Genomic DNA, 24,905 nt, shown 5'->3' with positions numbered 1-24,905 from the left:
AAATTTTTCGATTCACATTAAAAAATGTATCCTATACTTAACAATAATTAATATAATTTCAAATACCTATACAGGGTATGCTAAGATTAATGGTTTAAATTGTAGATATGTATATTACTCATCAAAATAAGCAACAATGTGTTAACTGTTTACGACGTACGTTCTTTTTGACGAGTATGAACATACCCAAACTTTAAACTATCAATTTTAGCACATCTATGTTTTAGAACACCTTATTCGTATTGCACCTAAGTGGACACTGTGCACAACTTCATATTTAGCTTATATTTCGATTTTGCTCTCATTTAATCACCTAACTATAGAAACAGTTGTGGAAATCATAGAGTAGTAGCTAAGTAACATAAATAAAACTAGTTGTATCACATACTTAAATCAAATTGCTGTAGTTTGTGGAGCAGGCGGCGGTGTCAGTGGTGTCCAAGCAGCGGCCTGATGATCATTGGTCGCAATATCTGAATCCTGACGGTGGTGTCTGTCAATAACCGTTGTCAGATATCTTCGGTTTTCGTTTGATTGTACGTCATTCAGCGTATCTGCACTTTGATCCGTGTAACTAACAGGTATATGATGTTCCTTTGGAGGAGTGTCATATTCTACACTGACAGGAGACACTGTACCAGTCTGTTGAATTGGTTGCAAATGTAACATTTGAGGATGATGGTGTTGCGGATGACGATCTGGTGTTGTTGATTGGATAGGGGAAGCCTGATACTCGTGAACATATTCGTCAACAGGAGGAACCGCATCCGTGCCATTTGGATGTAAAGTGTGATGTAACCCGGTATGTGGAACCGGGTAAGAAGACATCTGGTGATGTAAGTGCAGATTCAAATTTAAGTAGGATTGTTGCTGTTGTTGTTCTGAAAGAGTGGTGGGGTGAATCCAGGCTGAGGTGTCGGCACAGTGACTATGCTCTTGAGAGACAGAGGATAGATTTGACGGCACGTACAAAGTGCACCCTGTAGCCGTGGTTGGTGATGCTGTTCCAACAGTGCCTCTGTTGAATACTGCATGCGACGTTGAAGTCGGCGAAGGCGAAGGCGATGTGGGCCATTCTTGGGTAGGTGGTAGACAAGCTGGACTTAAGTTTTGTAAAGATTCTGGACTCCGTGGTGACCATCCCGATGCTGCCATGTATGCTGTGGAGTGCAAGAGTTGCACCGGGCTGTATGGATCCGTGCGTTGTTCTGTAACGTTCATTTGAAACGTCAGAACATTTGTTCTTAAAGAAATCGTTTGCATGCAAAAGAGGTCTAAACGAGCATAAAATGGTTCAATATTGATCACTACATATATTTGCAGTATGGATCATTTAAAGACGACAAAGATAGAGAAGAAAGCATTACAAGATTAATAATGTAGTAATGTCTTGGATATTGGTCGATGTTCGGAAATTTCCAAGGGAAAACCTCGGCCAATTTCCAAGGCATCACGTAATAGGTTTAAGAGTCGTACCATCTTGAATATATTTATGTCTCAGTGTGTAAGGCGACGATCTACAAGTATTTCTGTGACCAGCTGTAGAAATGGTACAGGAATTAGAGAGATGATTATTAACCGTTACTGACGCTTGATTTTGGGCGGCTGCAATGGCTGTAGCAGTATTATATTCGTATCCCATACTAGACTGTGGCAGAAACCAAGCACCTGTGTCTGTAATCCATAATACGATTTTAATATATAATGGCTTACAGTGGTCATTATTGATTACATATGGATTTTGAAACTACGATTTGTACTAAAGGTCACGGTCTTCAATATGTATTTAATACACTGATACCCATTAGAGTCAGGCATTATTCGAATAAATCTTCAAACTCAAATAAAAAGTAACAGGTGAAGTCTTATCCATTATTTGTAATTCGTTCAATATTATTTGTTATGGAGTCAAATGAAGTATAAAGTCAAAAGTCATACAATTTTTCAGGTGACAAAAAGAAACAAATGTCTGAACACAAAATTGATTTACTCAAACTTTATACTTCATTTGATAGATTGAATTAAGAGCAATGAGAAACGATGAAGTAAAAAGGTAGTGTTTAAATTTGTTACTTTCACTCTCGATTTTATTCGACCATGTTTTATTGTGGACTATGTTTACTAGAAAATCAATTAGAAACGTCGAAGAAATGAATACACGCATTGATCAAATAAGTTCTATATAAAATTGGCAGTATTTAATATTTTTATAAAGAAATGCGAATGGACCTATTACATGACCTAATACATCTTAATTAGAAAATGTAACCAATTTTGACAGCGAATCACTGTATATATTTAGTGGAAAGATTTACTAGTCAACTTACATTGTGGATAAGTTTGTGGATCAGCAGGCCTTTCCTTAGCATCGAGGAACGCTTTCGCGAAAGGATTGTATTTAATTTTCAAATTCGTCACTTCCTCGTTTTGATAAGCTGTCACTGCTATGAACTGTGTCTCAGGATAGCGGTACGTAAGAACCTGAGTATGTACAAATCAGGTGAGAATTAATAACTTCTTAGATTCGTTGTTCAAAACTGCAGAATTAAAGAATTACGTATTCAAAAGGTCTAAGTTAGGTCTATTCCTTCTTGATACTTTTGAGCATTAAACTTCTCAGGAGGATATGTAAATGAAAGTTTTAATCCAAACGATTGCGTTTTAACCGCCAATATAAAAATACATAAATTTATATCTTAGATCTTAGGTCTCTTATGTCTTAGATCTGATGTTCGGATGAAAAAAAATACTGTACATACTTACAAAACAAAGAAATATATCTGCAAAATCTCAATACAAAAAAATCCACAATAACTGTCACTTAAAATTACACCTAGCAGTTTAGCCAATATTTTTTCAATAAAACATGAAAATTGTATTAAATTATTCAAACTTGTATAGAGGTATAATGTAATGTTTCTTTATTTGATACATAACAACAATACAAAAAAACCTTTAGTAGTACTCAGTAAATTAAATAAAATTTGAGGTTGTGTATAAAATTTAACTGTCAGTAAAAATCGTACACTGTTGGTAACATTGGAAATCCGGTGAATCTCCAATTGTTTTTTGTCTAACAATGTTTAGCAACGATTGAATCTAGTTGATTTAGCAGTATTTTGCTTGTTATATGCGTTGTTCTGTCAAAAAATCAATAAAAATGACTTAAAATGAAACAAATTGCAGTAGCAGAGCGTGAATTAGTTATTTATCACTATAAAAACAAAAGAAGTTGTAATGAAATTAGTAAAATTATTAATCGAAGTAGAAGCACAGTTCAATGTATAATAAAACAATACAAAGAAGGGGACCAGAAGATAGTGAATAAATTAAAAGAGAGGTCTGATAAGAAACTGAATATTTTAAAAGTTTTTTTATATTGTTGTTATGTATTAAATAAGGAAACGTTACACTATATGCTTCTATACGAGTTTCAATAATTTAGTATAATTTTCAAAAACAAACGAAGTTATAATGAAATTAGTAAAATTATTAATCGAAGTAGAAGCACAGTTCAATGTATAATAAAACGATACAAAGCAGAGGGCCGTGTAGTGAATAAAGTAAAAGAGAGGTCTGATAAGAAACTGAATATTTAAAAAATTTTTTTATATTGTTGTTATGTATTAAATAAAGAAACATTACACTATATGCTTCTATACGAGTTTCAATAATTTAGTACAATTTTCATGTTTTATTGTAAAAATATCAGCTAAACTGCTAGGTGTACAATTTTAAGTGACAGTCACTGTATTTGTCATTGAAAAACGAAACAAAAAAGTCAAACTTAAATTTTAGATCATGTGATCATCATTGTAGATCATTATACTCATTTTCTTATCCGTAACAACTCTATAAAGTCAAGAATGTACAGTACCATTTAAAAAAAATGACCTTGTCCTTCTATTGATAACGTATTGTTTTTGAAAAGTTTTTGAAATTTTATATTACAATTTGTAGTTGACTATAAACTGATTAACTTTTGTTTAAAACATTTTTTTGGCAGATTACTCAAATCTGCTTTATGCAGCTGCTTTATCAAAAATATTGGCGACAATTGCGTAACACACCCTGTGTATTATTCTTAATATTATACTTAAAGAAGGATCGACTGAAGGAAGATTGTTGTTAAACAATATATTTTCATTTACATGTTTACCTTTTTGATCCCTAATTTTTTTATACTGTGTGTTTGGCCACCCCTGAGGGAAAATTTTAATGGGGAATTCTAGAGGCCAAAATAAGACGAAAATCAAGAATACCAATTTGTTGATGGAGGCTTCGTTAAAAAGTTATTAACGTTTAAAGTTTCACCCGTACTGAATTTTTTTCTCGAAAATGCGCAAGATTTCAGGGGTATGTCTATTCACCAAAAAATTGACCCCCGCAACCGAAGATAATTTTTCCAGAACGGTTTGAAAATTTTTTTTTTCGTCGAAAAATTTAGGCACTTACCTCCTGCCGATTTTTCTTAAAAATTCGTTTTTCATGTGTAACTAATTTGGTTGACATTGTACAGAAAAGTTGTTTAATACTTTTTTGTAGTTATCCATGAATTCTACTTGCCCCCCAAATTTCAATGAGATACATTCACTATTGTAGGAGTAATGGCAGTTTGAAAATTGGACCATTTTTATGAGGTTTTTCTCATTTTACGGGGTCAAGGAACAACTTTTCCAACATTGTTACAATTTCTACATATTCTTCACCAAAATACGCATTGTTCGCCTTTCGAAACAATAAAATCCTCCAATCAGTTCAGAAGTTACGACGTTTTAAATATACACAAGAAATTTTGGAGTGACATTTTTGGCCTGAAATTATATTTTCAGTGTGGAATTTTTTTCTCGAAAATGGTTAGGATTTTGAGGGTATATCTATTGACCAAAAATGATTATAATTGACCCCCGCAACCGAAAATAATTTTTCCAGAACGATTTGAAATTTTTGAATTTAATTGTTAACACTAGGTTTACGGTACGCGTCAATTTAACGCATTCAGATTCTAAACTTAGCGTTATAGGACTCATAAATATTATTTGTTAGCAATTTATGTTGAATTGAATTGATGTAATGATATGGATGTATCCTCTAATTAAAAGAAAAACTGCATTTTAATGCAACTGTCAATGAAGCGAATTATAATAAAAATATGCGTAACGAGTGTCCGTAAACCTAGTGTAAATAACTTTTTAACCACGCCTCCATCAACAAATTGGTATTCTTGATTTTCGTCTTATTCTGGCCTCTAGAATCCCCCATTAAAATTTTTCCCGGGGTTGGCCAAACACCCTGTATACAGATTAGATATTGTATTATGATGTCAATTGTGGTATAATTATCAGAGAGCACAACTAATATTGTACCGTTCTTTGCTCCACCGCGTCTACGCGAACCAAGTGAACACGAGGTTCGTATTTGTGTAACGAGTTCAGCATAATTTGTCCATTCCCGTTAGATTTATTCGTTAGCTTCACTTTGGCGAACGATACTGCTTCCTTCATCCAATGGGATCCGAAATTCGGGCTCTCTGGATGTATGTAAATAGGATTCGGTGGGGCGACTTCCGCCTTTCCACCTGGGACCCATTCTCCATTAACGTATTTCCATCTACGAAGAACGGTTCTTAAATTATATAACTTTTAAACATTTAATCTTTCAATAATTTCATTATGTATATCGTTCGTTTTAGGAAGATTTTTTAAAGCGAATAAATTTTACCCAGGTCTGTTTTCAGTCCTCTTCGGTGTAAATAAGCCTAAAATAAGTAAACATGTAATGTAAAGAGGAATAAGAAATAACAAGATGTGAAAACAAATTCAAGAATGTTTGGTGAAATCATAAGAGACAACCACGTGTTTAATGGCCGCGTTTAAAAATGGTCATACAACTAAAAAACAGAAGAACGCAAACCAAACCATATAGGTACATACATTTATTGTGAAAAATACAGTTATACAATTATTTATTCAACTTTCTCTCGTTTATTGAAAAACCAAACATGTATTTATTCTACACAATGATTTTTTTGGTTTTCCAATAAACAATAAGAATTAGAAAATCGATACCAAAGTTGAATAACTAAAAGTATAATTAGTTTCTTAGAATTGATGTACACAGTTTGAATTATATTTTTGCGTTTCTTATTTAAATAATCGTTTTTAACACGTGATTGTCTCTTAAATTTCAAGGTGACATTCTTAAATCTATTTTGACTTTTTGGTATTCCTCGTTTCTGTTTAGATTAATACGTTTACTTTGGATTTATTTGCACCGAAGAGGACTGAGAATTCAGTTGAAAACGTTGTGCTAAATATATTAAATATTTCCTTCAGCACGCAAAACTTAAACGTTTCATCTGCAAAGGAATTTAATCTTTCAGAAAGAATATTACCATCTTCTATTAAACATTTCTAACATGATGATCTCTAATTCAAAAATTCTGAAATATTGGAAGTATTATAAAGCATATAAAGATACAAATATGCCACATAATTTCTTTTGTTGCCCAAATTCACTTTAAAGGATAGTAATTAATCCTCAAATATTTGGCTAGTTTTTACTTTTTTGTTGTAACTTGAAAGCTATACAAGATAAACAAAATGAGGCAATTTTAAATAGTTTCGGTGTAATTAGGAAATTATATTATATTTATTTATTTCTTTTTAACAATTGTTTACCCGTTACTCGCTAAATAAAAATCTTCTATTGAGTATATTTAAACATTTCTAACATGATGACCTCCAATTTGGAGATTTCAAAAATTCTGCAATTTTGGAAGTATTGTAAAGCATATAAAGATATAAATATGTCACATAATTTTTTTTGTTGCCCAAATTCACTTTAAAGGGTAGAAATTAATCCTCAAATATTTGGCTATTTTTTACTTTTTTGTTGTAACTTGAAAGCTATACAAGATAAACAGAATGAGGCAATTTTTAATATTTTTGGTGCAATTAGGAAATTATATTATATTTATTTATTTTTTTTTAACAATTGTTTACCCGTTACTCGTTAAATAACGATATAAATTTTAATGATAGAATAGATTATTTCACAATGAACAGATAACAATTGCTCATTTGATCAAATAAATTGCTATGTGTTAGTTTTATTGGTTATTTATTATTGGAATAACATTTTGTTCAACTCTGTTATCATTATGTATAGGGATTTGGTTCTTATTTTTCAATTTTTTGTATCGGTTTGAAGTTGAACGTTGGATTTCTTATCCTATATTCATGCATTTTTCTGAAACACTAATGCACATTATAAACCATCTTATTTCAGATGATTTGGTCATTAGATATCTCTTTTGCTAGCTTAAGTAGGGTAGCTCCACCCGATTAACAATTACTTTTATAGAAATTAATGTTTTTTGAATGAAATTAAGTAGATCTATATTTTTATACGTATACTTTTTGACAATTCGAAAACATTTGACTTTACCTATCCGTTTGAAATAAAAACTTTCAAATGCTACTTCATTTGTTCCTTACAATGACTTATCCTAACTAAAAGTCCTTTAGGAGGTACGATTTAAGCAAATTCACCCTACAAATTTTGAGCTAGTTACAACTAAGCAGTAGGGTGGACCTTATTTTTCAACTTTGGAATTTTTTTGGGACATCATCTGGAGTTGTGACACTAGATGAAAAAATAACCTATGCAAAATGAAGAAAAACGGGCTACAAAAATAAAAAAATTTCAACTTCGATGTGTTTCGTCGTCCTTTGTCGGATCAATTTCAGATTTTGCATAGGTTTGCACAGGTTATTTTTGTGGTGCGCATATGGCCGTACAGTGGCGCTCTGCAGCGCGGTACGCAAGACCTATAGAGGAACCTCGAGAGAAACGTACCATGCTGTCACGGGGAATCCCGTGCATATGTAGTAACATCGAAACAGTTTTACAATTTCGCTGTATGACTTATTCATGTGAATAAATTACGTTTTATACTATTATCGGACCACAATTTTTTTAACTAGTATCACAATTCCAGGGGGTGTCCCAAAAAATTCCAAAGTTGATAAATGAGGTCTACCCTACTGTTTAGTTGTAACTAGTTAAAAATTTGTAGGTTGAATTTGCCTAAATTGTACCCCCTAAAGGACTTTTAGTTAGGCTACGTCGTTATAAAAGACAAATGAAGTAACATTTGAAGATTTTGCAAGTTTTGAGAGGAGTACATTTTGATGATACTAGTTTTTTAAAATGAAATCATATATTTTTTATTGCATCAATCGATGTACTTTGATATTGTTTACAAGAAAGACAATTAAAACATCACCTAGACTAGTAATTTTTTAACATAAATAGGTCAATACCGTTTTGTAAAATGGCTACTAAGGTTATTTTTTCAACTAGTGTCACAATTCCAGGGGGTGTCCCAAAAAATTCCAAAGTTGATAAATGAGGTCCACCCTACTGTTTAGTTGTAACTAGTTAAAAATTTGTAGGTTGAATTTGCCTAAATTGTACCCCCTAAAGGACTTTTAGTTAGGCTACGTCGTTGTAACAGACAAATGAAGTAACATTTGAAAATTTTGCAAGTTTTGAGAGGAGTACATTTTGATGATACTAGTTCTTTAAAATGAAATCATATATTTTTTATTGCATCAATCGATGCACTTTGATATTGTTTACAAGAAAGACAATTAAAACATCACCTAGACTAGTAATTTTTTAACATAAATAGGTCAATACCGTTTTGTAAAATGGCTACTTAGGTTATTTTTTCAACTAGTGTCACAATTCCAGGGGGTGTCCCAAAAAATTCCAAAGTTGATAAATGAAGTCCACCCTACTGTTTAGTTGTAACGAGTTTAAAATTTGTAGGTTGAATTTGCCTAAATCGTACCCCCTAAAGGACTTTTAGTTAGGCTACGTCGTTATAAAAGACAAATGAAGTAACATTTGAAAATTTTGCAAGTTTTGAGAGGAGTATATTTTGATGATACTAGTTCTTTAAAATGAAATCATATATTTTTTATTACATCAATCGATGCACTTTGATATTGTTTACAAGAAAGACAATTAAAATATCATCTAGACTAGTAATTTTTTAACATAAAGAGGTTAATACTGTTTTGTTAAACGAAGTTAACGAAGTAAATATAACGCGAAAAAGTATATTTTTTTTAGGCAATAAATTTTTGAAATTGTGGTATTGCAACTTATAAGACATAAAAAATCCTAAATTTTGTTTCCCTATCCTTATAAAGTGTAAAAAGTCGAATTCAAAGAGGTACTAAAATACATACAGGGTGTTTGGCCACCCCTGGGAAAAATTTAATGGAAGTAGTCGAAATTTTTGAATTTAATTGTTAATAACTTTTTAACGAAGCCTCCATCAACATATTGATATTCTTGATTTTTGTCTTATTTTGGCCTCTAGAATCCTCCATTAAAATTTTTCCCAGAACACCCTGTATATAATAGCGATACACTTTAATAAACAAAAACAGGTTACAAAACTAAAAAATTTTCAACTTCGATGTGTCTCGTCTTCATTTGTCCGATTAATTTTAGATTTTGCATAGGTTATTTTTTCAACTAGTGTCATAATTCCAGGGAGTGTCCCGAAAAAAAGTCATCAAATATAACTAATGTCCACCCTAATGCACAGCCAAAATTCGTCTTATAATATAATATAAACAGAAGATTAATTTTGTAACTGCATTCATAAATGCATTTACTTATTATTTCCAATACAGATGAAATATTTCGAAGAATTCGACGAATGGAAGCCTCTATTCTCGCAGAAGAAGGAACTTTCGAACATTCCTTGTAGTTGCCATGATAAATCATAAATATTTTTAAAAGTTTATATTAATTCAATAAAGAACTTTCAGACATAAGTTTATATGAATAGTGTCACAATTCCAGGGAGTGTCTAAAAAAAAATGACAAAAAAAATTTGTCATGAAATATAACTAACAATAAGGTCCAACAATAAGATTAACAATAAAGTTGCTCAAGAGTACTAAAATTTCTTAAACATATAAACATATTTTATTCAATTTAACTTAATCTCTGTGTTTAATGTACCTTATATTTCTATGTTAAGCGTATAAATTTTGTCATTTAATTTAACCTAATTCTATATCCAACGGTTGTAAGGCATTGTGGTTGCTAATTATCCTAATGGGTTGATGCAATAGTAAAAATTAAAAAAAAAAAAAAAAAATAAGGTCCACCCTACTAAACAGTCATACTATCCCATAATGGTTGACGACAAGAGTCGTAAATCTTTTCTCGAACGATAGTTGAGTTGCCTCGCTCGCGTTCCTACCGCGATCTATTCCTCGTGCAAACAACGGATGACGATTGACCGAGTTAAAAATAGCGTTCTAACAAGTTTAGAATCATGCTTAACGGTGTTACTGCTCTGTGGATGAAAGGGGTACGATAATTACCCCTAATCTCTCGTTCGAAAGACGAGGACAAGATTATTGTTACCTGTGCGGATCCACTTGGACGAATTCGAGAAGAAGAGTGTACATGGCTTTCGGTTCTAATCCTCGCGCGACTATCTTGACTACCGGGAACATGCGTCTGGAAGTAAAAATGAACAAAACATGAGACTGACGGTTCGTCGTTTTGGTTTTATTGGTTTGTTTTAGGGTCCTTTTATCTTTATCTAACATAAGTATCGACTGTATTAGCGTGGGGCCGACTTTAGGGTTACATGGCGCCCTATACAAGGTGTTTGGCCACCCCTGGGAAAAATTTTAATGGGAGATTTTAGAGGCAAAAATAAGACGAAAATCAAGAATACCAATTTGTTGATTGAGGCTTTGTTGAAAAGTTATTAACGTTTAAAGTTTCGCCTGTAGAACGGTAATTTGGGAACAGTGGTTCTCACTCAGCATGGGAGACTCAACTTACTGACGTATTGACAGCTTTACAGTTTTCTGAGTGAGAACCACTAGCAGCTGTACATACGATAGTGGTTCTCAGCATGAGTGACTCTACTTATTGACGTATCGACATCCTTACAGTTTTCTGAGTGAGAATCACTAGCAGCTGTTCGCAGATTGCCGTTTTACGGGCGGAACTTTAAACGTCAATAACTTTTTAACGAAGCCTCAATCAACAAATTATTATTCTTGACTTTCGTCTCATTTTGGCCTCTAGAATCTCATTAAAATTTTTCCCAGAGGTGGTCGAACACCGTGTATATTACTGACTAATGATGCTACACAATCGTAAAAATTCTGATTTCAGCTGGACAAAATTGAACTTATGATAAATGGTTCTATAACAGTTTTAATAATTCCGTTTATTTGCTAAATGTTACTGCAACTTTGCTGATACCATTGGTTGGGCACATTTCTTCCAACCTTTAGAAGTTCGTCAGAATTATAAGTTCAATTTATTTTTTACTTGTTATTTCTCATTGTTTGGATAAACTTCCGAAAAGAACATACTTCCGATTTTGTTTATACTCTGGATTCTTACGTACTGTGACGAGCTGATTATAAATTTTATTTTTATAGCAGAAACCATGGCAAAACCATAAAGCTCATAGTTTTTTTATTTACTTCCGTAAATAATGGGTATTTTGAAAAATACTTCAGATAAAAGTTGTAGACCTAATCAAAATACATATTTTATGTCTTATTAATTTTTGTCATAAAGACAATAGTTTTTGAGAAAAATGTTATTACATGTTCAAAACTTCATATAACTCATTGAATACAAATTTTATTGTTAATTTCATTAGTTAATACAAGAAAGGGATAAAGCAAAGCTCCTCCCACGCCCACGTGGTTTCTGTATTATTGACATAAACCTAAACCCAAACTTAAACATTAAATGAAACGACTGTTCGTTACGGAAGAAATGAAACAACCTCATATAAACTATAAAATAAACCTGTTTGTTCTAAAAAATGAAAACACGCCAGATGGAACAATATTATGAAAACTAAAAAATAGATTGCAATAAAAAAAAAAACAAAATAAAGTGAAATTACCGCAAGAAAACTAAAAAATAAAGGTATTCATTTCAAAAAATAAAAAATTTTAAGTTCTGCCCAGACAAATATACATATAATACATAATTATATATAATATCCTACATGAATAGGAGATTTTAGAGGCCAAAATAAGACGAAATTCAAGAATATCAATTTTTCGATTTAGGCTTCGTTTAGAAATTATTAAAAAATTAAATTAAAAAATTTTAAATCATTCTGGAAAAATTATTTTCGATTGTAGGGATCAATTGCAATTATTTTTGGTCAATAGATATACCCTCAAAATCTTAACTATTTTCAAGAAAAAAATTCCTTACCGAAAATATAATTTCAGGCCAGAAATGTCACTCCAAAATTTCACGCGTATTTTTAAAATGTCATAACTTCTGAACGGATTGAAGGATTTTAATGTTTCAAACGGAAAACAACGCGTATTTGAGCCAAGAATATGTAGGAATTCTAACAATATTGAAAAAGTTATTCCTTGACCCCTTAAAGTTAGAAAAACCTCATAAAAATGGTCCAATTTTCAAACAGCCATAACTCTTATAATAGTCAATATATTTCAACGAAACTTTTTCCAGAAGTAGAGCTCATGGGTACCTACAAAAAAGTATTAGACAACTTTTCTGTTGGTCGTCAAACAAAATTACTAAAAATTAAAAACGAATTTTTAAGAAAAATCGACAAGAGGGTTTTTTTAAAAATATTAAAAATTTAATAAATCAATATATAAATATAATATAAATATAAATATAATTATAAATAAAATTAATAAAATTCATTTAGGAATAATTATAGTTGATATAATTTTATAAGAATAAGATTTAATTTTTATATTTTACATTGCAATCGAGGGTGGCTCCATGTAAGTGAATAATTACCTATCATTTTTCTCAGAAAGTATTATGTTTATGACAAAAATCAGTAGAGTATAAAATGTGAATTTTGACGAGGACTACAACGTTTACCTGAAGTATTTTTCAAAATTCCCATTATTTACGGAAGTAAATAAAAAAACTATGATCTTTATGGTTTTGTCATGGTTTCCGCTATGAAAATAAAATTTATGCCAATTTTCACTATCAAAATACGTAAGAATTCAGAGCATAAAAAAAGTCGGAGGTATGTCCTTTTCGAAAATACACCCCCTTGTTTTTCCCCATTGCAGAATTGTATAATAATATATAAAAGATGAAGTTATAAAAGAAAACTTCTATAACATTCACATAAACAACGAATTATTAAATTAAAAAAAAAATATTTGCATTCTGGACAAAAATATAAGTTTAGTTAAAAAAAACTACTTATTTATAAGTCAATTATAATAAAACTTGTATTTTAATAACCAGTAGCGAAATAATTGTAGAAAAATGTTTAATAGATACGTATTTTGCCCGTTCCAGAGAAGCTGGGACTAGCTACCACTATATATATTTTGTAAAATGATAAAGCAGCACACCGTCAAGGGAAACAACATTTTATAAACACTAATGAAAGTAACACTGGTGCCAGCGATCAACCAAAAGAATCGAGCCGCCGATAATAAAATTTTACGATGCTCACAATCCTGCATAAAACGTTCTTCCGTTCAACTGGTACCTGCGAACACTTTGCCTCCGCACGATGAGCGCAGTCGACAAACCGTAATCGTTTTTAATAACATACGAATCGTAAAAGTAGTCGGCCAGTTTACATCGTGTCCGTGCCGGATATCTTTTGATCTCTCGGCCCGCCCGGGGGATTTTCCCTTGCCAAATCGATCCGTCATTCGTGTTTCCGGTTCAGCTTTTTCATTCGCAATATACAGGGTGTTCGGTCAACCCTGGGAAAAATTTTAATGGGGGATTCTAGAGGCCAAAATAAGACGAAAATCAAGAATATCAATTTATTGATGGAGGCTTCGTTAAAAAGTTATTAACGTTTAAAGTTCCGCCAGTACTGAATTTTTATCTCGAAAATGCGCAGGATTTCGGGGATATGTCTATTCACTAAAAATGATTGTAATTGACCCCCATAGCTAACAATATTTTTTTCAGAACGATTTGAAATATTTAAATTTCGTCGAAAAAAGACACTTAATTAGATTTTCGGGAAGGAATTTTTTTCTCGAAACTTCGTAGGATTTCGGGGGTATGTGTAATGACCAAAAATGATTGTAATTGACCCCTGCAACCGAAAATAATTTTTTTAGAATGATTTGAAAAATTTTTTTCCCGTCGAAAAATTTCACACCCTCTCGAATTTTTTTCTAGAAAGTGGGTAGGATTTCGAGGGTATGTGTAATGACCAAAAATGATTGTAATTGACCCTCGCAACTGAAAATAATTTTTACAGAATGATTTGAAATTTTTGAATTTTGTCAAAAGGCACCTACACTTTGTGGATTTTTCTTAAAAATTTGTTTTTCATTTTTAATAAATTTGTATGGCGCTCTACAGAAAAGTTGACTAATACTTTTTTGTAGGTACTCATGGTATCTGCTTCAGAAAAAAATTTCAATGAGATACTTTTACTACTGTAGGAGTTATGGCCGTTTGAAAATTGGACCATTTTTATGGGGGTTTTCTCACCTTACGGGGTTAAGGAACAACTTTTCGGATATTTTTGGAATTTCTACATATTCTGCATCAAAATACGCGTTGTTTGCATTTTGTAACTTTAAAATTCTCCAAGCCGTTCAAAAGTTTTGACATTTAAAAGATATGCATGAAATTTCGGGGGACCATTTCAGCCTCAGATTAGATTTTCGGTAAGGAATTTTTCTCTCGAAAATGGGTAGGACTTTGGGGGTATGTCTATTTACCAAAAATGATTATAATTGACCCCAGCATCCGAAAATAATTTTTCCAGAACGATATGAAATTTTTTTTTTCGTCGAAAAATTTCATACCTTTTCGAATTTTTTTCTAGAAAGTGGATAGGATTTCAGGGGTATGTCTAATGACCAAAAATTATTGCAATTGGCCCCCTCAACCAAAAATAATTTTTTCAGAATGATTTGAAATTTTTTAATTTAATTTTTTAATAACTTTTTAATGAAGCCTCAATCAAGAAATTGATATTTTTGATTTTCGTCTTATTTTGGTCTCTAGAATCTCCCATTAAAATTTTTCCCAGGGGTGGCCGTACACCCTGTATAAGGATAGAAATTGTAATGCCATAAATAATAAATGATAATGATAACGGATAAATATTCTTACACAATTTGTGCTGTATGTTTGGAATCATTGTCTTTTGATAGTATTTGAATGTAGTTTGAATTTCTATTTTTGTTACACTTTTTAATAGTTTTTCAGAATATTTAAATACATTTTGTTTTGTATAATAATATAAAAAAAAACTAGTTTTTTGGTCCCAAATATTGAAATACATCCCCAGATTAGCGCACTTTCGCTTCTGTGTTTCACAATCTTGTGTATTTAAATTTAAATTTTTAACATTTTCCATCTCCATATCACTCTTCGTCCATAAAACCCAAAAATATTTGGATTTATGATTAATCATTCCTAATTAAGAATAGTTTACTCACTGATAAGAGTATCATTCCACAAGAATACCATTACATATTAAGTTTTATTCAATGTAATATTATATTTTTTATGTCAACAATATAATAGGAACTTTTGTACCTCTTCTCATAAAATTCAAGGATTGGTTTGATCTTCTAAGCATGAAAATGGACCAAGATAAAAGAAAAATAGTCTATGTTCTACTATCCATACAAAGTTTCAAAGCAATCGATGTTTGATATCTAAAATACCTTTTTCTTAGTTTAATAAAAAGTGAGGCACATTTGCAAGTATTACAAAACTATCGACTTTGGTATACCAGTTACTTACAATTAGTGAGAAGGCGAAGATAAGTAAGAAGGAGAGTTATTTACTGCCGTTTATATTCTATTTCGTAGTTTAAATTCATATAAAAGATTAGAAAAGCAAGATGTGCATTAAGGTTGCTTCGTTGCGCCCATTCGTCTGTGTAAATCATCTAAATTTTCGTAACGTTTCGTAATGATCTCTTTCCACTCTCCATAAATTTTTCCCTTGCGCAGCATATACCGACTATTATTTTTACCTTCTGCCTTGTTCGCACAGACGCTCTAATTAATACATTTTTACGCTCGACGAAGAGCCATCTTTGCTTTGGACCTTCCGACGAACGGATGGATCCACCGGCGTTCTTAAATATGAAACTCGTGACGTACTATTTTAAACGCGTGAATTATTTACGGAAATCAGCATATCATTGACACTAAATAAATCATGTCTGTTTCTAGAGATAGGTTGACAAATTATTCGACGCTCTAGTTCAGTGGTTCTTAACCAGTTAACTGTGTTTGACGAGTATACTCGTCATGGAGAAGTGCCAGGATTTTTTGTCATGACGAGTTTTATAAAATAAACCTATCTTTTCGATGCAATATTTTAACAGCAACAGTTACTCTGTGCTTGACGACTATACTCGTCATCGGTCGATTTTCGTGACACAGAAATTCGCACTTTCAACGCGGAGCGACACAATTAACTGGTTAAGGGGTAAAACAACTGTAAAAACCTAAAATAAAGCGTTTTTTTACGATTCTTTTTTTTTGTGTAGATGGAAAAGAGGATAATAATATTCAAGAATGTTATTAACCGTGTCGTTAAGTGTTACAAAAAGATATTTATTCAAAAATAGTGCAAAATAACGACGCTGGAGCCATTCTCGCGAGTCGTGTTTTGAATTTGGGGCGCTCTGCGGCACGCAGTGTAACTGACGCAAATCTGGAAAAAAACAATTTTCTCTTAATCTACATGAGTATAGTTAGAGAAATACGTAGGGGATCTTCGATAAGTTAATTTTAACATTATTTATTGATTGCCCCATTTTTTGTACAAAATTGAACTTTCTTCTTCAAATGTTCGCCAATCACACAAAAATCAATGTTTCAAAAATCCTCTACGTATTTTTCTAGCTATACTCATGTAGATTAAGAGAAAATATTTTGTTTTTTTCCAGATACAAATTTGCGTCAGTTACACTGCTCCAGCGTCGTCATTTTGCACTATTTTTGAATAAATATCTTTTTGTAACACTTAACGACATGGTTAATAACATTCTTGAATATTATTATCCTCGTTTCCATCCACCCAAAAAAAAAAAGAAATGCAAAAAAAAGCTTTATTTCAGGTTTTTACAGTGGTCTTACCCCTTAACCATTTCTTTCCACGAACCCCTTTTGGCTTATCGAAGAATTCTTTAAATCGATATCCACGCAAAAGGAGCAGCCTATAAGAGTTACTTTACGAACGAGTCTAAAAGTATTCGTTATTCGCGAATAAAATTTGCCCAACTATATTTGTACCTAATCGTTCGGTTCAACTTAAAATTCCACATTAAACAGTATTTTTGGGACGCGTTAAATTTCGTTTTATTTGTATTTCAAAGGACTAATACGTGTTCTTCTGTGTTCATTATGTTGGACCTTATTTTTGATTATTGAAATTTTTATGTGCAACCCTCTAGATTTATTCAGCTTGATAAAAAAATAATTCCTGCAAAATGGGACGTCAATAGGACGATGGGAAAAGGAGCCACAAATGACTTAAAGTTTGAGAATTTCAGTAATTTATTTCAATCCTATCTGTAACTCTATTTTCAAATGTCGGTGGAAGTAGTTATTATATAATAAAAGTGGTATTTAATTATAACAGTTATTTATAGAGACAACTACAAAGAGCTCAGAACTAATGATCATTTTTCGTGGATGAGAAAAATTGATTGATTGATTGAGAAAAATTTTAATGGTAAATTTTAGAGGCCAAAATAAGACGAAAATCAAGAATACCAATTTGTTAATGGAGGCTTCGTTAAAAAGTTATTAACGTTTAAAGTTTCACCCGCACTGAATTTTTTTCTCGAAAATGCACAGGATTTCGTGGGTATGACTATTGACCAAAAATGATTGTAATTGACCCCTGTAACTAAATATAATTTGTGTAGTATGATTTGAAATTTTTTACAGTACTTACTCGAATTTTTATTTCGAAAGTGAGTATGATTTCGAGGGTATGTATAATGACCAAAAATGATTGTAATTGTCCCCCGCAACTAAAAATAATTTTTTCAGAACGATTTGAATGTTTTTAATTTAATTTTTTGTGAATTATGAAACGAAAAAAGAACAAAACATATCTGCAAATTATTTAAAGAAAATAATTGGAAACATGCCTCGACGCTCAAGAGAAATTATTTGTCAAGAAGAACATCCAACGACATATTAACACTAGATTGCCTAAGGAAGTCATTTTGACTGCTTTTCAATTTCAATTAGAAAAACAATTATGTATATAATGACACAGTTTCTTAGAATTTTGTGACTTTTTATACAATATATAAATGCGTTTATTAATAATTGTAGTTGCTTCCCCTCTCCTTCATTTCCGATGTATATATGTGTTATACCTATATTGCCCAAAAGCAGTCATTTTGACTACTTGGGAAATTTTAAATAATCAAATGACTTTTATTATTGAATTGAGTAAATTTCTTATATGACCAGATCGGCTCTGGATTGGAATAACAGTTTATATTTTTTTTTTATTACCGTCACATGATAACATACAAGTTCATGATAAATTGTCGTTCCCCTTCAAGCGCTATAACGTAGTTCAGGGGGAAGGAGGATCACTGACTGCTTGATGCCACAGCCCAGCATACTGTAACTATTATATGTATACAGGGTTAATGGGAGATTCTAGAGACTAAAATAAGACGAAAATCAAGAATACTAATTTGTCGATGGAGATTTTGTTAAAAAGTTATTAACGTTTAAAGTTCCGCCCGTACTGAATTTTTTTCTAGAAAATGGGTAGGATTTCGGGGATAGGTCTATTCATCAAAAATTATTGCAATTGACCCCCGCAACCGAAAATAATTTTTCCAGAACGATTTGAAATTTTTTAATTTTGTCGAAAAATTTCACACCTTCTCGAAGTTTTTTCTAGGAAATGAGTAGGATTTCGGGGATATGACTGTTCACCAAAAATGATTGTAATTGACCGCTGCAGCCAAAAGTATTTTTTTTAGAACGATTTGAAATTTTTTTTTTTCGTCGAAAAATTAAGGCACTACTCCCTGTCGATTTTTCTTAAAAATTAGTTCCTCATTTTTAATAATTTTATTTGACGCCCTACAGAAAAGTTGTCTCATACTTTTTTGTAGGTACCTATGGGCTCTATTTCAGAAAAAAGTTTCATTTAAATATATTCACTATTGTAGGAGTTATGGCTGTTTGAAAATTGGACCATTTTTATGTGGTTTTTTTCATTTTACGAGGTCAAGGAACAACTTTTTCAATATTGTTAAAATTTCTCCATATTCTTCACCAAAATACGCATTGTTTGCCGTTTCAAACATTAAAATCCCCCAATTCGTTCAAAAGTTACGACATTTTAAAGATACGCATGAAAATTCGGGCAGACATTTCTGGCCAGAAATTATATTTTCGGTTAGAATTTTTTTTCTCGAAACTGCGTAGGATTTCGGGAGTATGACTTTTGATAAAAAATGCTTGTAATTGACTCCTGCAACCGAAAATAATTTTTCCAGAACGATTTGAAATTTTTTTCTTTCGTCGAAAAATTTGTCTACCTATTCGAATTTTTTTCTCGTAAGTGCGTAGGATTTCGAGCATATGTCTATTGACCAAAAATAATTGTAATTGACACCCGCAATCAAAAATAATTTTTCCAGAATGATTTGAAGCTTTTCAATTTCGCCGAATAATTTAGGCACCCTACCCCTGTCGATTTTTCTTAAAAATTAGTTCTTCATTTTTAATAATTTTATTTGACGCCCTACAGAAAAGTTGTCTCATACTTTTTTGTAGCTACCTATGGGCTCTATTTCAGAAAAAAGTTTCATTTAAATATATTCACTATTGTAGGAGTTAGGGCTGTTTGAAAATTGGACCATTTTTATGGGGTTTTTCTAATTTTACAGGGTCAAGGAGCAACTTTTCCAATATTTTTGGAATTTCTACATATTCTCCATTAAAATACGCGTCGTTTGCTTTTTTAAACATTAAAATCCTTCAATCCGTTCAAAAGTTATGATGTTTTAAAGATTCGCATGAAAATTCGGGCAAATATTTCTGGCCTCACATTAGATTTTCGGTAAGGAATGTTTTTCTCGAAAGTGGGTAGGATTTCGGGGGTATGTCTAATGACCAAAAATGATTATAATTGACCCCCACAACTGAAAATAATTTTTCCGGAACGATTTGAAATTTTTTAATTTAATTGTTAATAACTTTTTAACGAAGCCTCCATCAAAAAATTGGTATTCTTGATTTTCGTCTTATTTTGGCCTCTAGAATCCTCCGTTAAAATTTTTCCCAGGGGTGGCCGAACACCCTGTATATATCAATTGTGAAAATTGATTAAAGTAATAAAAAAATGTTACCGGACTCTATTCAATTTTATAACAAAACAAAATTTGGAGTTGATATGACGGATCAAATGGCCAGAAAATATACAGTAAAATCTAGTTCTCGTAAATGGTCCCCCCAAATATTTTTCAATATTTTAGATTTGGCTGCTATAAATGCTTGGATCCTTTACAAAGAGACGACAGGAATACAAATACAACGAAAACAGTTCTTGTTTCAATTAGTAGAACAGCTTTCCACCGACTACAGAGTTGCAAGATAGACAAATTCATCAGAACATGAAGACCCACAAAGATCAACTGCAACATCATCAAATACAACATATTCTAACAAACGAAAAATTTGTCAAGTACGACTTTGCCACAATAACAAAACGAATAATATATGTGAAAAATGTCAAAAGTATGTTTGCGGAAGATGTACACATAAAAAGATTTCCACTTTCATTTGCTTAAAATGTACAAGTAATAATGCATAAATTATTTTTTTTCCAAATGAAGTAAATTTTTTTTATTTTTAATACTTACTAATAACTTGTTGTATGACTGTAAATAATATAAAAAGTATTAAAAATTAATTTTAAACAAATTTCTTTACATATTAGTTATTCTTTCACAATGCAGTCATTTTGACTGCTTTTGGGCAATATAGGTATATACTAAGTTTCAGTCTTTCTAGTGTTAAATCAGTTTGAAATTTCGTGTCGATAATCCGGATTTTCAGCATTCTCCAAATAAATTGACCTATACTAATTACATAACGTGATAAAATCAAAATTTTCCCATCTTTAATGAAATTTAATTTTTTTACATAAACAAAGCTGTTATGGCACGTCTTTTTATTATCTAATCGACTTGATTTTTTGTAGAAATTATTTTTTCCCAGAAACAAATTGGAGATGTCGCATGATCAAAAGTCTGAAAAAAATTTTTGACCACGAGTAACTAAGGTCCACCCTAATGTACCTACATGTATGCATTTACACAAAAAGAATCGATTTTATGTTGAATTAAATTGTGAAACAGTCTTAGTTACTAAATCTCGTCCTTTCAAGGCGAAATATGTAAAAACATATTTTCGATTCTTATTTTACGCGTTTAAAATTTGTTTCTTAATATTCTAATCATTCGAACGCATTTATTATTTATTTATGCAAGTGCATACTCAAAAACATTTATAGAATGTAATGTGAAATGAATAATCAGTTCAAGGTCATTCGAAGGTCATGATATAGCATATTATTGAATTTGCTTTGACACGAACTACAATAATAAGTTTATTAGTAAACTTTTTCCATAGAATCAGAACAAAACTGTCGTCTCATCATTTACTTTATCAAATTAATTACATTTACATACAGCAATTATATAGTTATTTATGTAGAAACGAATGGAAGAATTATGAACTTTCCAAGGTCCACCCTAGTGTCTACTGATGAATCGTTCGTTCGTGCAATTTTACCCGGCGAATTGGTATTCGTAGCAAGATTTTTGGCAGTGCACTCACCTTCCGTTCTTCGTGACGATCATTTCGTTGGTGAGGCACTGAAACTTGGTCCACAGATCTCTGTCCTCTAAAGACAGAGACAGAGGTAATCCCTGGTTACCGCTAATCGTCATAGTACCAAGACCTTGCCCGGATACAGCGGACCTCTCGTCGTTCTGTTCCTCGCGATCGCCCTCAGGAGTCGCTCGACTTTGCCTGACGCGTTCCAGTTCACGGTCCTCGCGAACCTCCCTTTCCCGTTCCCTTTCGCAACAGGATGAACGCGATGGAGAACCGGGAGTAGTCGCCGCAGACTGCATGGTCCTTGTTCCCCGACTTCCACGCTGCTTTTCCGCCTCTGAAGGTACAGTAACGAAAAAAAGATTAACGGAATATTCTATGAAAAAATCTATATTATACAGGGTGTTCGGCCAACCCTGGGAAAAATTTTAATGGGGGATTCTAGAGGCCAAAATAAGATGAAAATCAAGAATACTAATTTGTTGCTGGAGGCTTCGTTAAAAGTTAGCACAAATGAAATGGTAGCGGATATATTGACTAAATCTCTACCAAAGATTAAATTGGAAAAATGTGTTAATATGTTAAATCTAAAATGTTAGTACACAATCGCAACACAAAGATCGTATTCATGTTTATGTTTGTGTGTTGCAAATTATGTTATTTATTAGAGATAGAGTCTTCATGTTTATGTTATGTGTTTGTGTGTGGCAAAATTATGTATTTTATTAGAGATAGGTTAAAAACGTTTATATACAAAATAAGATATTTCAATGTACTTCGAAAGGGGGAGTGTTAAGATATTCGAAGTTACCGCTCGAGACGTTTATCGTTTGTGCGCTTGTATATTGTTTTTTGTTGTGTAATCGATAACGTTGTAGTTGCATCTTTTTCGTTCTGTGCCATATTTATTATAAATAAATCAGTGTATATTCAAAAATTTCGGGGGTATGTCTATTCATCAAAAATGATTGTAATTGACACCCGCAATCGAAAATAATTTGTCCAAAACGATTTGAAATTTTTTTTTTCCGTCGAAAAATTTCACACCTCGAATTTTTTTCTAGAAAGTGGGTAGGATTTCGGGGGTATGTCTATTCACAAAAAATGATTGTAATTGACCCCCGCAACCGAAAATAATTTTTTCAAAACGATTTGAAAGTTTTCAATTTTGTCAAAAAATTTGTCCACTTACTGAATTTTTTTCTCGAAAATGTGTAGAATTTGTGGAGTATGTGTAATGACCAAAAATAATTGTAATAGATCCCCGCAACAGAAAATAATTTTTCCAGAATGATTTGAATTTTTTTTTTCCTTCGAAAAATTTAGGCATCTAATTAGATTTTCGGTAAGGAATTTTTTTCCCAAAAATGCGTAGGATTTCGGGGGTATGTGTAAAGACCAAAAATGATTGTAATTGACCATTACCACTGAAAATAATTTTTCCAGAACGATTTGAAATTTTCGAATTTAATTGTTAATAACTTTTTAACGAAGCCTCCATCAACAAATTAGTATTCTTGATTTTTATCTTATTTTAGCCTCTAGAATCGCCCATTAAAATTTTTCCCAGGAGTGGCCGAGCACCCTGTATAAAATGAAAGTCCTGACACACTGACTCATCAACGCCCAGGCTAAGTCCTTGGGCATAAAAAGCTGAACTTTTGCACAGAGGTTTCCTTTATGATGTATACAAGGAATAAGAAAGAATATTCCAAAATTCAACCCCCAAGGAGGTGGAAAGGGGTTGCAACGTTTGTATGAGGAATATTTTATTTTAGGTTGGATTTATTTTAAACTTGGTCTTAATGCTCTTTGACATAATTAATCAAATACCTGTTTCGGCTTTTTAAAAAATTCAATCTCTGAAGGGGTGGAAAGGGGTTGCAACGTTTGTATGAGGAATATTTTATTTTAGGTTGGATTTATTTGAAACTTGGTCTTAATGCTCTTTGACATAATTAATCAAATACCTGTTTCGGCTTTTTAAAAAATTCAATCTCTGAAGGGGTGGAAAGGGGTTGCAACGTTTGTATGAGGAATATTTTATTTGTGGTCGGATTTATTTGAAACTTGGTCTTAATGCTCTTTGACATAATTAATCAAACACCTGTTTCGGCATTTTAAAAAATTCTACCTCTGGAGGAGTGAAAGGGGGTTGTAACGATTGCATGGAACATATTTTGTTCGTTGTCGGATTTGCTTCATACTTGATCTTAATACTCTTTGATATAATTAATCAAACACATATTCCGGTTTTTTAAAAAATTCAACCTCTGAAGGGGTGGAAAGGGGTTGTAACGTTTGTATGAGGAATATTTTATTTTAGGTTGGATTTATTTGAAACTTGTTTGACATAATTAATCAAACACCTGTCTCGGCATTTTAAAAAGTTCTACCCCTGGAGGGGTGAAAGGGGGTTGCAACGTTTGTATGGGACATATTTTGTTCGTTGTCGGATTTGCTTCGTACTTGGTCTTAATATTCTTTGATATAATTAATCAAACACATATTTCGATTTTTTAAAAAATTCAATCTCTGAAGGGGTGGAAAGGGGTTGCAACGTTTATATGAGGAATATTTTATTTTAGGTTGGATTTATTTGAAACTTGGTCTTAATGCTCTTTGACATAACTAATCAAACACCTGTTTCGGCATTGTAAAAAATGCTACCTCTGGAGGGGTGAAAGGGGGTTGCAACGTTTGTATGGAACATATTTTGTTCGTTGTCGGATTTGCTTCATACTTGATCTTAATACTCTTTGATATAATTAATCAAACACATATTTCGATTTTTTAAAAAATTCAATCTCTGAAGGGGGTGGAAAGGGGTTGCAACGTTTGTATGGGACATATTTTGTTCGTAGCTTAAATATCGGTACAGGTGTCATTAAGGAGGTTTTTTGAGACGTTAATTACGAAAATGGTATCAATTTTGAAATCTAAGATGGCGACATGACATAAAATTAAAACTCTATAGAGATG

The 24,905-nt window shown here is 32.0% G+C and overlaps 1 protein-coding gene across 1 annotated transcript; it reads right to left on the bottom strand.

Moving 5' to 3' along the window:
• Positions 1 to 365: 365 nt before the first annotated feature.
• Byn (T-domain transcriptional activator brachyenteron) lies at positions 366 to 22,222 on the bottom strand. Its single transcript, XM_076781067.1, has 6 exons — positions 21,924 to 22,222; positions 10,462 to 10,557; positions 5,367 to 5,610; positions 2,328 to 2,481; positions 1,477 to 1,674; positions 366 to 1,208 (listed from the first exon to the last, which is right to left on the bottom strand). The coding sequence occupies exons 1-6, from the start codon at positions 22,220 to 22,222 to the stop codon at positions 394 to 396; spliced, it is 1,806 nt and encodes a 601-aa protein (XP_076637182.1). The 3' UTR covers positions 366 to 393.
• Between the last annotated feature and the right edge of the window lie 2,683 nt (positions 22,223 to 24,905).

This window comes from Colletes latitarsis, chromosome 14, assembly GCF_051014445.1.
Source record: "Colletes latitarsis isolate SP2378_abdomen chromosome 14, iyColLati1, whole genome shotgun sequence".
Classification (NCBI taxonomy): Eukaryota; Metazoa; Arthropoda; class Insecta; order Hymenoptera; family Colletidae; genus Colletes; species Colletes latitarsis.
This window is presented reverse-complemented; position numbering and strand designations above follow the sequence as displayed.

Coding starts and splice junctions, on each gene's coding strand:
- Byn (XM_076781067.1), bottom strand. CDS start 22,222: ATGCAGTCTGCGGCGACTACTCCCGGTTCTCCATCGCGTTCATCCTGT. Junction 1,675..2,327: donor TCCACAAACTTATCCACAAT/GTAAGTTGACTA, acceptor TATGGATTACAG/ACACAGGTGCTTGGTTTCTG. Junction 1,209..1,476: donor ACATAAATATATTCAAGATG/GTACGACTCTTA, acceptor TGAACGTTACAG/AACAACGCACGGATCCATAC.